Source organism: Schistocerca americana, chromosome 5 (assembly GCF_021461395.2).
Source record: "Schistocerca americana isolate TAMUIC-IGC-003095 chromosome 5, iqSchAmer2.1, whole genome shotgun sequence".
In the NCBI taxonomy this organism is placed as follows: domain Eukaryota; kingdom Metazoa; phylum Arthropoda; class Insecta; order Orthoptera; family Acrididae; genus Schistocerca; species Schistocerca americana.
This window is the reverse complement of record NC_060123.1, coordinates 407,686,750-407,703,269: the sequence shown is the minus strand read 5'-3', so window position 1 is coordinate 407,703,269 and position 16,520 is coordinate 407,686,750. Positions and strand designations below refer to the sequence as shown.

Sequence of the window (16,520 nt, the reverse complement as noted above, 5' to 3'; positions counted from 1 at the left end):
TTTTTGACATTCACCACAAAACTGTCAGACTTAGTTCTAGGCCTGTTCCTTCTGCTACCTGTTGCCACTTCCCACCTCTCTTTGCCCTTCTCCCTCCTTAACCTGTCCAGATCTTCCCTAGCCTGATCTAGCTCAGCCTGAAGGGCAGCAATTTTCCTCTCCTGTTCCACTATCTTCCTATCTCTGCTGCAAATCCTACATAACCACTGATGAGCCTGATCCACTTTCCCAACACCCACGCCACTGCAGTCCCCCCAGTGAAAAAAAAAACTACTGCATCATCACACCAAATCCCGGAAGTAACAATTCTACGGCAAGTCAGGCACTTCTCACTCATGGCAAAAATGATACTTTAGCTAGAATAAATCAATTAAATTACCGAAAATCAAAAAAGAGGTTGCAAGAATGAAGCCTATTCACAAATGTATATAAGCAAGTTTCTGATTTAAAATTCCGCTGTTTTTCTGAGATCTGTATTAAAACAATGAAGGTATACGCTATTTATTTTATATTTCACTCGATGGAATGAAAAAAAGGACAATTAAACGAGATACTTTAACTTTGAATCTCCAAAAACGTTACGAGAATTAGGCCTATAAACAAATGTATATAAGCAAGTTTCTGATATAAAGTTACACTGTTTTTCTGAAATCTGTATTAAAACAATGAAGTTATACGCTATTTACGGTAGTTTACTTATCTGTTACCGAGAAATTAGTTAAATTACCGTGAAACAAGAAACAAACACGTTTACAAAATTTAAGCCTAAGCGTGACTTCGCGAAGTTACGATCTTTTCGTGTTTTCTGAAAAAAATACGCAAAGAAAAGTCAAACCTTTAACGGCAAGACTAAATGATACACAAATGCATGTATTTAATTTGTTGTCGGCGTTAAACTAAATTATATTCCTGTCTAAATCACTTAACTTTCTGGAAATGGTTTCTGGCGTCACTTACTCGGCGGCCATCTTGGAACAGCATCTTGGGAAGATGCAAAAATTCATCTTATACAGTGATGTCACCTGTGTATTTTTATCTGCCTATCTTAACTGTTGTTTCATTGCCTGTTCAAGGTATTGTTTCAACAACATGTATCACTGCAGACTAAGGGTTTATGCAATTATTTGATGCAGGTGACATTGCCTGTTCTCTCTCAAGGTAACAATTGAGAAAAACAATACAGGGTGTATATAAATGAATATTGGGGGTTTTAACACTTTATAATATTTATTACATTAAACTTGGAGTTATAAATGATATCTCATATGAAAGAGCAACTCAAACAGTTGTGTTTGGCACTAGTGCACATGCGCAGCGCACATTGTTTCCACCTCAATCCGCTAGACAGGAGTAGTAGCGAAGATGGCGATTAGTGAAAAGAAAGCATTTTGTGTTTTGCAGTTTGTGAAGACCGAATCTGTAGTTACTGTGCAACGTGCGTTCCGGCTGAAGTTGGAAGAAGATTAGCCAGAGAACTTCATTTTCCAGCAAGATGGTGTGCCACCTCACTGGCATAGCGAAGTACGTGATTGGTTGAACTTCACTGTACCAAAGTGCTGCATAGGCCGCAAGGGGCCCAATGACAGGGCTAGGTTTGCATGTCCTCCATGTTCACTCAACCTAAGGCCATACGATTTTTTCCTTTAGCGCTTCATCAAGGATCGAGTGTACGTGTCTCCACTACCAGCAGACCTCCCTGAATTAAGAAACCGCATTGAAGCAACTGTTGCTACAATCACTGAAGACACACTTATCAAAGTTTGGGAAGAACTCGGCTATAGACTTGATGCGTGCCGTGTGACAAATGGTGCTCACATTTAACATTTATAAGGTTCTTGGTAAAACTGCTCAAGTTGCTCTTTCATTTGACATATCATTTATAGCTTTAAGTTTAATATAAAAAATATTATAAAGCATTGAAACCCTGATATTCATTTATAAACACCCTGTTTATGTAGTAATATAGCAGTGAGCGCCCTCTCTAACTTCCTATGACTGTATGTCTAGCCAGATCCGTAACTGGAATTAAATTATTGATAGAACCCAGGTCTGTGTCATCCATAGAAACAGAAATAACTCTGGATGTACGTCAGTCACAAGTGAGTGGGGCTATCATCATGTGACGCTATTTTATCGACAGATGGTATGGATGTGGGGCTGTATCTAAAAGTAAGTTGTGAAAGAGCTACTGGAAAATTGAAGGACAATAAATAATTTAAACATGTCATCAGTTTTGTGGTTATTAGCTGCTTTCACAACATATTTTACCATCATTTGAAATATAAACTACTTGAAGTCTTTATTTTTTTGCAGATGACTGGGTAGCATAATATATGAAAACATGTCATCTGTAGAAACCATTACATCAAAATCTGATAATTTCTGAAGGACTGACAACGGGCCCACATTTGAAATAGGCAGGATGTTTAATGCCAATGTCCTTTCGTAACAACAGAAAGAAATGTAAATCCCCACCTTTCACGAATTTGTAAACATAGTTATTTTTTTGTTAACAGCTATATTATGTCACACAAATGCTTGGAAACAACAGCAACAATTACAACAAGGAATATGAAAATCTGTTGTGTGGAGTCATTCTTTGAACAACAGGAGATAAGACATACATGTGTCTCAGAATAGCACAAATATTCACATGGTCGTCTGTTTCATGGAAAAAGTCTCACAAAGTTAAAAAACCTGAACCAGCAGATTCTCCAAAAAATGCTGAGTAGCTCACAAAAACATATGTAGAGAACTCAAAACATCCAAGTTCTCAGGGGAAATTGACAGTATTCTGCAGCCTCCCTGTAGTAATAATCATAGGAAGCATGAAAATCAAATCATCCATGCTATGCACCATCCACAAATATTACAATGTCCATAGAATTATCCCCAGAAAAACACTGGCAATTATAACAAGTTAGTTTGCATGGCCACCCTCTGCAGGAAGCCCAGAAATTTGTTTTGTAAATAAAACCCCATTTTCCTGGTGCCACTTAATTTGTTTCTCCCAGACGCATTTCGCCATTTTCTTGCTCGAAGGCATCATCAGTGGGACGATTTGCGGTGATCTACGTTTCAATGAAGTTGCAATATTTACATTGTACGAGGCACTGTGTTCGATGAAATAGTTATATCGAGTGGGAAAAGAATAATAGTACACTACAAAAAGGAGGAGAAACATTGAGAACAGTGTGAGAAAGGTCGGAACTCAAAATTGTGCCTATATGTCGGTAATAAAGTGGTAGTGCAACCTCCAGACTCGATGAGAGGAGAAACAGATTACAGCAAATCATTCCACTAGAGATGCTTTAGAGCAAGAAAAAGCTGAAAAACTTCTTGGAAAAATAAGTTAAGTGGCTGCGGGAAAAGGCTGTTTTATTTACAAAACAAGTATTAGTGGAAATCGTGCATCATCATGTGTCTGAAGGATGCATTAGATGAACAACAAACAAGTGAACAACTGATCGCTTTTGAGTATCAGACAACATATAATGGCCAGTACACACAGGCTCTGTAAAGACTGTGGGTACCGACTGACCAAATTTAAATGCCAGATAGTCCTATCACTATACCAACAGAAATTCTGGTCATATGTGAATGGTAATCAGTAGCACTGGAGTGAGCGTCCATGCACTGGCAGATGGTTCAGAAACAAATTGAAGGTAGCAAAGCAAAAACAGAAAAGCTTAACTTCATTTTCAAATATTCCTATACTAAGAAAATATAGCAGGTCCCAGTCTAATGACTGCATCACTGCTAACATTAGTGTCGATGGGTGAAAAATATCTTAAATCGTTAACAAGACTCCAGGGTCTGACGGAAATGATGTCAAATTCCATAAAGAATTTGTGGTACACAATTCTTCCCATGTCCAGACAGCTGTGATAATCTCTCTGTACTGAAATGAGAAGCGACTTGCACTTATTGTAGGGGAGCTTCCATTTATTGGTTCACATCAAATATGAATTCAGAATTATTGACAATCCTGATACTACCACGCTTGTTTGGAAAGACTCTGCAATGTGCATTTTCCTCACTGTGATGTGAGAAAGTCACGATGTAGCAAACTTACATCTGAATTTATGGTCGGTCTCATTACGGATTAACTGTCACTAAATCAACAATTTTGAACTAACTACTGTAGATGGATAACTGTGTTACAACAACAGAAAGGGCCTTGCTTCCGACAATGAAAAGTGACTTGCTCACGATGATTAAAAGGGCCTCAAGCCGCCCTCACAAGTGGTGGAATGATATGGCCTCCATTGCATTAAGTGATGCTCACAAACAATCCTGGGGTTGATACAGTATGTGCAGCGGATTGGATCAAATTGACCACAGCCCACTCCAGTGGCAGTTGATGGCTACATGTGACGTGCACGTACTCCATAGGATTTATGCAAATGGATGATGATAACAATGATGATGATGATGATGATGATGATGATGATTATTGGTTTGTGGGGCGCTCAACTATGTGGTCATCAGTGCCAATTTCCACGCAGCCCAGTCTTTCTTTCCCACGCAGCCCAGTCTTTCTTTCCCACGCAGCCCAGTCTTTCTTTCCCACGCAGCCCAGTCTTTCTTTCCCACGCAGCCCAGTCTTTCTTTCCCACGCAGCCCAGTCTTTCTTTCCCACGCAGCCCAGTCTTTCTTTCCCACACAGCCCAGTCTTTCTTTCCCACACAGCCCAGTCTTTCTTTCCCACACAGCCCAGTCTTTCTTTCCCACACAGCCCAGTCTTTCTTTCCCACACAGCCCAGTCTTTCTTTCCCACACAGCCCAGTCTTTCTTTCCCACACAGCCCAGTCTTTCTTTCCCACACAGCCCAGTCTTTCTTTCCCACACAGCGCCAGTCTTTCTTTCCCACACAGCGCCAGTCTTTCTTTCCCACACAGCGCCAGTCTTTCTTTCCCACACAGCCCAGTCTTTCTTTCCCACACAGCCCAGTCTTTCTTTCCCACACAGCCCAGTCTTTCTTTCCCACACAGCCCAGTCTTTCTTTCCCACACAGCCCAGTCTTTCTTTCCCACACAGCGCCAGTCTTTCTTTCCCACACAGCGCCAGTCTTTCTTTCCCACACAGCGCCAGTCTTTCTTTCCCACACAGCGCCAGTCTTTCTTTCCCACACAGCGCCAGTCTTTCTTTCCCACACAGCCCAGTCTTTCTTTCCCACACAGCCCAGTCTTTCTTTCCCACACAGCCCAGTCTTTCTTTCCCACACAGCGCCAGTCTTTCTTTCCCACACAGCCCAGTCTTTCTTTCCCACACAGCCCAGTCTTTCTTTCCCACACAGCGCCAGTCTTTCTTTCCCACACAGCGCCAGTCTTTCTTTCCCACACAGCCCAGTCTTTCTTTCCCACACAGCCCAGTCTTTCTTTCCCACACAGCCCAGTCTTTCTTTCCCACACAGCCCAGTCTTTCTTTCCCACACAGCCCAGTCTTTCTTTCCCACACAGCCCAGTCTTTCTTTCCCACACAGCCCAGTCTTTCTTTCCCACACAGCCCAGTCTTTCTTTCCCACACAGCCCAGTCTTTCTTTCCCACACAGCCCAGTCTTTCTTTCCCACACAGCCCAGTCTTTCTTTCCCACACAGCCCAGTCTTTCTTTCCCACACAGCCCAGTCTTTCTTTCCCACACAGCGCCAGTCTTTCTTTCCCACACAGCGCCAGTCTTTCTTTCCCACACAGCGCCAGTCTTTCTTTCCCACACAGCGCCAGTCTTTCTTTCCCACACAGCGCCAGTCTTTCTTTCCCACACAGCGCCAGTCTTTCTTTCCCACACAGCGCCAGTCTTTCTTTCCCACACAGCGCCAGTCTTTCTTTCCCACACAGCCCAGTCTTTCTTTCCCACACAGCCCAGTCTTTCTTTCCCACACAGCCCAGTCTTTCTTTCCCACACAGCCCAGTCTTTCTTTCCCACACAGCCCAGTCTTTCTTTCCCACACAGCCCAGTCTTTCTTTCCCACACAGCCCAGTCTTTCTTTCCCACGCAGCCCAGTCTTTCTTTCCCACGCAGCCCAGTCTTTCTTTCCCACGCAGCCCAGTCTTTCTTTCCCACGCAGCGCCAGTCTTTCTTTCCCACGCAGCCCAGTCTTTCTTTCCCACGCAGCCCAGTCTTTCTTTCCCACGCAGCCCAGTCTTTCTTTCCCACGCAGCCCAGTCTTTCTTTCCCACGCAGCCCAGTCTTTCTTTCCCACGCAGCCCAGTCTTTCTTTCCCACGCAGCCCAGTCTTTCTTTCCCACACAGCCCAGTCTTTCTTTCCCACACAGCCCAGTCTTTCTTTCCCACACAGCGCCAGTCTTTCTTTCCCACACAGCGCCAGTCTTTCTTTCCCACACAGCGCCAGTCTTTCTTTCCCACACAGCGCCAGTCTTTCTTTCCCACACAGCGCCAGTCTTTCTTTCCCACACAGCCCAGTCTTTCTTTCCCACACAGCCCAGTCTTTCTTTCCCACACAGCCCAGTCTTTCTTTCCCACACAGCCCAGTCTTTCTTTCCCACACAGCCCAGTCTTTCTTTCCCACACAGCCCAGTCTTTCTTTCCCACACAGCCCAGTCTTTCTTTCCCACACAGCCCAGTCTTTCTTTCCCACACAGCCCAGTCTTTCTTTCCCACACAGCGCCAGTGTTTCTTTCCCACACAGCGCCAGTCTTTCTTTCCCACACAGCGCCAGTCTTTCTTTCCCACACAGCGCCAGTCTTTCTTTCCCACACAGCCCAGTCTTTCTTTCCCACACAGCCCAGTCTTTCTTTCCCACACAGCCCAGTCTTTCTTTCCCACACAGCCCAGTCTTTCTTTCCCACACAGCGCCAGTCTTTCTTTCCCACACAGCGCCAGTCTTTCTTTCCCACACAGCCCAGTCTTTCTTTCCCACACAGCCCAGTCTTTCTTTCCCACACAGCCCAGTCTTTCTTTCCCACACAGCCCAGTCTTTCTTTCCCACACAGCCCAGTCTTTCTTTCCCACACAGCGCCAGTCTTTCTTTCCCACACAGCGTCAGTCTTTCTTTCCCACACAGCGCCAGTCTTTCTTTCCCACACAGCGCCAGTCTTTCTTTCCCACACAGCCCAGTCTTTCTTTCCCACACAGCCCAGTCTTTCCTACACAGTCCAGTCTTTCCTACACAGTCCAGTCTTTCCTACACAGTCCAGTCTTTCCTACACAGTCCAGTCTTTCCTACACAGTCCAGTCTTTCCTACACAGTCCAGTCTTTCCTACACAGTCCAGTCTTTCCTACACAGTCCAGTCTTTCCTACACAGTCCAGTCTTTACACAATATAATCGAGCCACTGTCACTAATGATGATGATGATGATGATGATAATGACAATACAAAACGCAGTACCTGGAAGAGAAACCCCGCAAGCTGGCTGCGAATCGAACCCAAGATCCCGTGATCCAGAGGCAGCTACGCTAGTCACTAGACCACGAACTGCAGCCTTACGCAAATGGAGGAGGTTAAACTAGTTTTTCAATTTGTCAAAGACACACAACAATGTTTCTTACATTAATTTGCACCTTTAACAGTTGTTCTTTACATGCATGACAACACACCATTTTACCTGTGCCCAGTAGCCACAACGCTCCGACTGCAACGATGCGAGAAGCTACCTACGGGTGACAGAGGTGGCGTTCCTCCAATGCGTTAGTCAGCCTCTGAATGCACGTTCAAAACGTCTGGGTTCCTCGATAGTGCTCTGCACTTTCAGTAAGCCTCTGTCGTACATTTTCCACACTCCGACATCAGAAACTTTTCACGTAGAAAGTTGACGTTCGAGTTAATGGCCTCGTGATGGCAACTTAATTGTCGACCAGAAAACAATAGTGAACCGAGAATTGTAGACCGAAAAGTGCATTGCTACAACGGAAAGTGAATTTTTGAGATAGTGATCGGCTTTCGGTCGTGGGAGGAGCACACTCCAGCTTGCGACTGTTGACCCATGAATGAGACAGGCAAAACGTACCCATTCGGCGTCCTTCCTCGAGTCGGCGGCGGCGGCAGCGGCAGGAGCCACACGTTGCTGCTGCTGCTGCTGCTTGGATCGCTCGTCGCGCACGAAGAGGCTGCGCAGCGACTCGACCCTGGAGATGCGGCGGCCGCTGCGGGCGGCAGACGCGCTGGCTGCGGCGGTGCCGGTGGCGGCCCCCACCCCCGCGGCCGGCGGCGGCGTGGCGGCCGCGGAGCCGGGGGCAGCGCCGGCGGCCGGCGCCTTGCCCGGGGACCAGTGGCGCCTGCGGCCGGGCGCCACCGCCAGCAGCTCCGACGAGTCGCTGCGCTTCAGCTGCTCCCACTTGCGGCCCACCTTCTTGCCCCACGTCGCCAGGCCTGCGCGTTGCCACAGACATCAGTCACCAGTCAGATTATTCACTGTTGTTCTACTCGTAAATTTACACTACACCCAAAAAAACCTAAACTTATTTCCCGTGGTATACAACGTGAACCTAGAGCACTTAATTCATTAAATAACAAATTACAAGCAGCAGGTATTTTCTGTGTTTTGTCAAAGGCATTTGATTCTGTGAACCACAACATCCTTTTAAATAAATTAGAATTCTATGGTGTCACGGGCAGTGCTGCAAAATGGTCCAAGTCATACCTCGCGAACAGGAAACTAAGGGTGTCAGTGCATGGGACTTGTGAATTAAGTCACCAGTCATCATCAGAATGGGAAGTAATTACATGTGGTGTCCCACAAGGATCCATCTTAGAGCCATTGCTTTTTCTTGTAGACATTAATGATCTCTCATCAGTTGCACTGCCAGAAGCAGAGTTCGTTTTATTTGCAGATGACACAAGTATTGCAATAAATAGTATGTCGAGTGTAGTTCTAGAAAGATCTGCTAATTATATTTGCATGGATAATTAATAAATGGTTTAAAGCCAACTCACAGACATTAAACTTCGAAAAGACTCACTATATGCAATTCAGACCTTTTAAGAGGTTTCCACCCAGCATATGCATAAAGTATGAAGAAGAGCAGATAGAAGAGATTGTCGGTCTTAAATTCCTGTGATTACAACTTGATAATAAATTCAGTTGGGAGGAGCACACCACAGAACTGCAGAAACGCCTTAACAAATCTGTATTTGCAATTCGAGTGTTAGCTGCCAGGCGACATAAAAATGAAAAAGCTTGCATACTTTGCCTACTTTCATTCCATAATGTCAAGTCAAACAAAAGTTTTCAGAGTCCAAAAGCGTGTATTACGTATTATTTGTGGAGTAAATTCACGGACGTCCTGTAGAAACCTGTTCAAAGAACTGGGTATACTAACTACTGCCTCTCAGTATGTTTACTCCTTAATGGAATTAGTCCTAAATAATATATCTCTTTTTCCAACAAACAGCTCAGTTCATACATACAATACGAGGAACAAAAATGATCTGCACAAGGACTTAAAAGCACTTACTTTAGTTCAAAAAGAGGTCCACTACTCAGGAACACTCACCTTCATCTTCAATAACTTGCCAGCAAACACAAAAAATTTAGTTACAAATAAAGGTCAGTTTAGAAGGAACCTGAAAAGCTTCCTAGTAGCTAACTCCTTCTACTCCATTAACGAATTTTTTAAATAGAAACCAATGATGTATTGTATATATTCATACTATTAGTATTATTATTTCAGCTTTAAAAAAATTGACATTTTCCACATTCACGAGGATCTCCTCAGCACGGATCTACGGAACGAAAAACTAATCTAATCTAAACTGGTTCCTAACATAGGGGGATTTACCTCCTGGGGGATAAAATGAAATTTTCGTAGGGGTAAAAACCAAACAATTCCATTCTGTTGCAGCCACGAAATTAAATTATTTTCAAAATATCATTACTATTATCACAATTTTGTAAATACCATATATTGATTTTAGAAGTTATCAATAATTACTTTTTCGTAATTAATAGCCTTATGCGATGGATGTTACAGGTTCCTCACATAGTCTACCCACTACACACATATGTTGTGCTTTGTCCCGTACGTTACCGATGATAAAAGTGAGACAAATGCTAAATAGGCCAAGAAAACGTGTTCTCCAAGTTGTAGGTAGCACCTTTGGTAGTCCAGATATTGCGTCATTTCCCTCTTCGAAACATATAAATGAATTAATTGACGCCACTACACAGCAGTAACTACATAAGAGCTACTATAGTGCTGTACACAGTATTATTATTATTATTATTATTATTATTATTATTATTATTATTATTACTACTACTACTACTACTACTACTACCAGAAGTAAGCAGTCCAGCAATCTAGTGATTTACGAACAATAGGTATAACGTAAAATTTTTAATTTGGTTGATTTTCAATGAGGTTGCAGTGTGTTGGTCAAGCAAATGCTGCAATGGAGAGGAGTAATGCAGGGGAAGTATGTTTTGTAGGAAGTGTCTACCCTCGCAGTGGACAGTTAGCTTTCTTATTTGAGGAGTTGGGGGTAGCACTTGCGATGCTCCACGAATTCCCATACGAAGAAAAGTCCTTTCTACAGTATAGTCAGGTGCTGAATTTGATGATAATGTGGGGGCGTGGGGGTGGGGTCCTAACTAATGTGTGATTGCAATATGGCGTGGTCTAAGAATGGTTGGGAATCACTGTCCTAGAATAAATCTACTCAAAAGCCATTTTGCATCTGAGATGTGAAATATTAATTACAATGTACATTGGTGCGTAGAATACGAATCTACCTTTCAAAATTTTCTAGCAATTAAGATTTTTTAATTTTTTGGGGTTTTTTATTGTTTATTATGTATTTTCTGTATTTTGATGTTTGTCGTTCCTTTGCTCAGATGTCTTTTTATTTTATTTTATTTTTTTTTTTGTGCAGGAATGCTCAAAGATCTACATATCATCAATAGACTGGAGGAGTGGCTCTGAGCACTATGGGACTTAACATCTATGGTCATCAGTCCCCTAGAACTTAGAACTACTTAAACCTAACCTAAGGACATCATACAACACCCAGTCATCATGAGGCAGAGAAAATCCCTGACCCCGCCGGGAATCGAACCTGGGAACCCAGGCGCGGGAAGCGAGAACGCTACCGCACAACCACGAGCTGCGGACATTGGAGGAGTGATAAGGACTGTCAAACTCTCCTCACCTGATGACAAGATAATCCACAGTGCCCCATGATCTAGTTCCTATTGAAACACGCATGCACGCATGGTGCAATTCTTGTCATACATATATCGGCCTACCAGTGTACAGCGAGTTTTTGTTACGTCACTGAGTTTCTTGTGGGAAGTACTGGAATGTTGCGATATTGAAAACTTACACGTAATAAAACTGCCAACTGCCTAATGTCGTCGTTGTCTAAACACCCCTACAACTATTGCAATGATCGATTTCAAACACACCTGGTGCACATAACACTTATTATCCGGAAAAAAGTACTTTTTGGGGTAAGAACCACCTAGCACTGGGCTGGGAGTGAAAAACGGAGTGACATAAAACGTGGGCGGTGAGAGCGAGGAGGTAGAAGTGGTCAGTGATTTGGGGGGAGGGGGAGGGGGATAGGACAACGCGATGTGTGCGATTTATGTGAAATACGCGCACGGAGGAGAAGCCACTCGTACAAAGTTAATGTGGTGTGAAACTGTATGACGAACTTACAAAGGAGACGGGCGTCTTTAGGAAGACAAAGTAGTGATACCCATGGAAAAATGTTGAGTACTTGGTGCAGGCAGTGTTGGAGAGCGCGTGGGAGAAGGGAATTTCTGTGGAAAAGGTTAGTAAGAAATGAGGTGACGTGAAGTGCATTGGTTGAGGTGGTAGGAAAATTCTGCTCCTTGACCATTTAGCCACGATTGTCACAGAGCAACAGTGAGAGTTGTTCTCTCACAATGTTTTTTTGTAGTATTATTAGTGTTACACATGCACGGTTGAAACCAATTTCGGTTGAAACCAGTTTCGCCAGAAACAAACACTGTCACTTTGCTCTAATACACACAAAGAAAAAGGTTTTGCGTCACCTCGGTTACGAGAGTTCCGGAACCTGTACAGAAAATTGGAATAGAGATTAACATAATCATCATTTACGCAGTTTTTATTGCTCATGAAAACCACACATTGCATGTTGTACCACTATACAGCGAGATCTTCAGAGGTGGTGGTCCGGATTGCTGTACACACCGGTATCTCTAATACCCAGTAGCACGTCCTCTTGCAGTGATGCATGCCTGTATTCTTCGTGGCATCAAGGCACTGTTGGTTCAGATTGTTCCACTCCTGAACGACGATTCGGCGTAGATCCCTCAGAGTGGTTGGTGGGTTACGTCGTCCAGAAACAGTCCTTTTCAATCTATCACAGGCATGTTCGATAGGGTTCATGTCTGAAGAACATGCTGGCCACTCTAGTCTGGCCATGTCGTTATCCTGAAGGAAGTCATTCACAAAATGTGCACGATGGGGGGCGTGAATTGTCCTCCATGAAGACGAATGCTCGCCAATATGCTGCCGATATGGTTGCACTATGGGTGAGAGGATGGCATTCACGTATCGTACAGCCGTTGCGGCGCCTTCCATGACCACCAGCGACGTACGTCGTCCCCACATAATGCCAACCAAAAACAGCAGGGAACCTCCACCTTGCTGCACTCGCTAGACAGTGTGTCTAAAGGCTGTCAGCCTCACCGGGTTGCCTCCAAACACGTCTCCGACGATTTTTTGATTGAAGGCATATAAGACACTCATCGATGAAGAGAACGTGATGCAAGTCCTGAGCGGTCGATTTGGCATGCTGTTGGGCCCATTTTACCGCGCTGAATGATGTCGTGGTTGCAAAGATGGACATGGCCATGGACGTCGGGAGTGAAGTTGCGCATCATGCAGCCTATTGCGCATAGTTTGAGTCGTAACACGACGACCTGTGGCTGCACAAAAAGCATTATTCAACATGGTGACATTGCTGTCAGGGTTCCTCCGAACCATAATCCGTAGGTAGCTGTCTTCACTGCAGAAGTAGCCCTTGGGCGTTCTGAGCGAGGCATGTCATCGACAGTTCGTGTCCATATCCGAACAACATCGCTTTGGTTCACTCCGAGACGCCTGGACACTTCCCTTGTTGAGAGCCCTTCCTGGCACGAAGTAACAAAGCGCGGACGCGATCGAACCGCGGTACTGACTGTCTAGGCATGGTTGAACTACAGACAACACGAGCCATGTACCTCCTTCCTGGTGGAATGACTGAAACTGATCGGCTGTCGGACCCCCTCCGTCTAATATGCGCTGCTCATGGATGGTTGTTTACATCTTTCGGCGGGTTTAGTGACATCTCTGAACAGTCAAATCGACTGTGTCTGTGATACAATGTCCACAGTCAACGTCTATCTTCAGGAGTTATGGGAACCGGGGTGGTTCAAAGCTTTTTTTGATGTGTGTACTATTTCTTGACTGACATGGCCGCTACACGTCACGCTGGATGTCGTCTTCTCACTATCTGTCACCTGGTAGAGCTCCTGAGTTGCACTCATCTGTGCCAGTACATAATATATCGCAGGAGTGGGACTGCATTAAACGTTTCTTTATGAAGTGAGACGTCAGAAAAGTCTTTAACGTTGTTGTATAACTGAAAACTATTTGAATAAATAGGAACACACTGTTTGAAATGTGTTACATAAATGAAGGATAACAAATCTACCTAATATGACTTGCAACACTGTCTTCCAAATATTCACTGGCATTCAAAATTTCGCCTAGTATAAAACTACTGTGTGTGTGTGTGGGGGGGGGGGGGGGGGGGAGACTAGGAGGAGAGAAAAACAGTAAATACCGGTAGCTGAGAACAGAGGAAAGGCCAGCAACAGGAAAGGCTCACAACTTTGAAGCAATGGAATAATATCAAGAGAGAGATCTTTCTGTTGTGAGGGCTCTCCATAGGAAACTTCATACATACTCTAATTACGAGTTGACAAAGAAAATTAAATCCAAAGGGCATTTTTAATGAAGACGACGAAGTGGTAATTGTCATAATACGATTACGTTAATATTCCTATCTCATTTTGTCCTAATACTGTATTTAATAGTAAAATACCCATCTATGAATTTTTTAGCATTTTACAAAGAATGAAGTCTCTTTAAAGGAAGGAGATAAAAATAAGCGCTATAGTATTCATCAACAACAACTATAACTACTACTACTACTACTACTACTACTACTACTACTACTACTACTCGCGTGTAGCTTGCAGGCTGTATCGTCGTGTTCCATGAAACCTTTTCGTTGCTGTCTTTTCTTCCAGAGCTGCGTTGGACATCTTCAGAGGTGCTGAGACTTGCTAACGGACGGAAAGGGCTTTTACACATGCGAATTTCTGCCCGCTTTTCACGGTACTGATATAGCAACGTTGAGCTCCTCTGAAGATTTCCACCGCAGCTCTGGACGAAAGTTTCATGGCCCGCGATCATACATCCCGGAAGATTCGCTGTATTCTCGCATGGTAACATAAACAACGCTGCTAACTTCTGCTTCAGCATTTCTGAAGAGCATTCTGGACACCGAAGTTACCAGCAGTGGATCGGAGCAGTCCAAGTTTGCTGTCCCTCACGAATACGCATCGTTTGTTTATCCGCGCAGAGCGTGGTGCGTGAACCCTGAGCAGCCATCGGTCTGCTCAGCAGCCTTGGGGATCCCTTTCACCGACGCCATTTCGATGCGACCTACTAGCCAAGTGATCTTTCGCCAGATCCCGACGTACAATTACTCCTCGAGCCGAGCAGGGTTCTAACAACATAAACCGAGAAGAAATTTTACTTAAGCGAATTGTAAGCTTGAACGCTGCGTATACCTAGACCAGGGGTGTCCAACACAGGGGCCGCTTGCGGCCCACGAAGTGAACGTCTATCACATGATCGGTTACAAAAAATAAATAAATAAAAATAAAAAATCCGTTTACGTAAAATAATACTTTTTCAATCCGAAACTGTCGCCACACGATGATGGTTTTTCACTGACCCAACCGTAATTTTTCCTTCCTCGGCGGTTATTGTTAAGTATATTATGTATGGCCCCACAAATACCCGTGTCTTCGAAAGTGTTCCAAGTAAACTGAAGGGTTGGTCACCCCTACCCTAGCAACACTGGGATACGGAACGGAAAGGCGTGGGAGGGGTTGGGGATGGGGTGGGGTAGCGCTAAGCGAGGCGCTTGGCCCCTATATAATCTGCGGATGTACACTTCTTTTTCCATCACAAAATTCTAGAGTATTTCTAGCGACACTTGTTTGTAGTTCTGTTGCACCTCAGATTTACCGTTTGCGAGCGCGGCTACGAACACCTGTTGGTATGGCTGTTCAATGAACTCTCCGGCTGAGATTCAGACGTAAGTCTGTTAAAAGCCGTTTCTACAGACCAATTTGAGGGCTTTTCCGCGAGATTTCCGTAATTTACACAGGTAATGCTAGTTCTAGGGTACGCTTTACTAAAAAAAAACCTAAAGATGTAACTTTCGAAGCACATTTTGTTTGACTTTAAATATTCCAACAATACGTAAGAGAAGGCATGAAAATACTGCAGTAACTCCATTAACACGGTTACTTGAGTCGTTCTGTAAGAAAACCAAATGTTTTCGATGACATCAAACTTGAATAAGCCGTTTTAATCTTTGTTTCCTGTTTCTCTAGCTCGTGGGGTATTGATGTGGCGTTTTGCTGATTATGTTTGTTGTAATCCAACAGGATTTAGTCACTAGCTCTTATTGTTTCTACAATATCAGTTTTTAATTTTCAGTGTGAACTAAACATCATTGGCATATGAAAAAAAAAACATTTTTGTTAGGAAATAATTGCACGGATTTAAGCATAAGAAGGGTGTAACTGCACATTGATTGGTCAAATAGGTAGCATGTAATAACAGAAACAGATGTGCTTTTTGAGGGGTGCCATCGCCATCTTGAAAATAACAGTGATTCAATGTGTGTGAATCAGCGAAAACCAAAACGTTCTAGAATCGTAGTTTTGCTTTATTCACTGGCCAGTTTCGATCGTTATGGTCATAGTCAGATAGATCTGTCTCCATCAATTTAATAAGAGAAGCAAATAAATTTATAGCCATGGCTGATGTCACAAAATATAATAAACACGATAAAATTGTAATAAATACTCAGGACCCGCGACGGAGGGCCCTCGGTAACACGACACTGCATCACGGACCTTGACTGTTTATTACAATTTTATTGTTTTTTTTACTGTATTGTGTGACGATAACAATCCTGGTTATAGATTTTATTTGCCTCTCTTATTACCTTTAAGGAGACAGATCAATCTAATTATCGTAACTATAGAAACCGGCCACTGAATAAAACAAAACTCTATCACAAAATGTTTTCGTTTCCAGACCTGCTTTGGATTTACTGATGAAATATGCTTACCATTAGGTATGAAAATAATGTACCTACCTTTAAAACTTTGAGAGGGTAGCTGCTAAGAGTTTCGTGTAGAGTAAGGTTTGTACGCTCCCTGGCACAGTTCTTGGGGCACAGTACATTCTCAAATGAACGAATCAGTTACATCCAA

At 43.6% G+C, this 16,520-nt stretch overlaps 1 protein-coding gene across 1 annotated transcript in view; it reads right to left on the bottom strand.

The window, feature by feature from the left end:
• Nucleotides 1-16,520, bottom strand: part of LOC124615473 — a 222,239-nt gene that overhangs the window by 28,804 nt on the left and 176,915 nt on the right. The window contains exons 3-4 of the mRNA XM_047143393.1: nt 8,176-8,332; nt 7,971-8,106 (exon numbers count right to left, since the gene is read on the bottom strand). Of these exons, the coding sequence (XP_046999349.1) occupies nt 7,971-8,106; nt 8,176-8,332 (293 nt within the window). The remainder of the gene's footprint in view (nt 1-7,970; nt 8,107-8,175; nt 8,333-16,520) is intronic.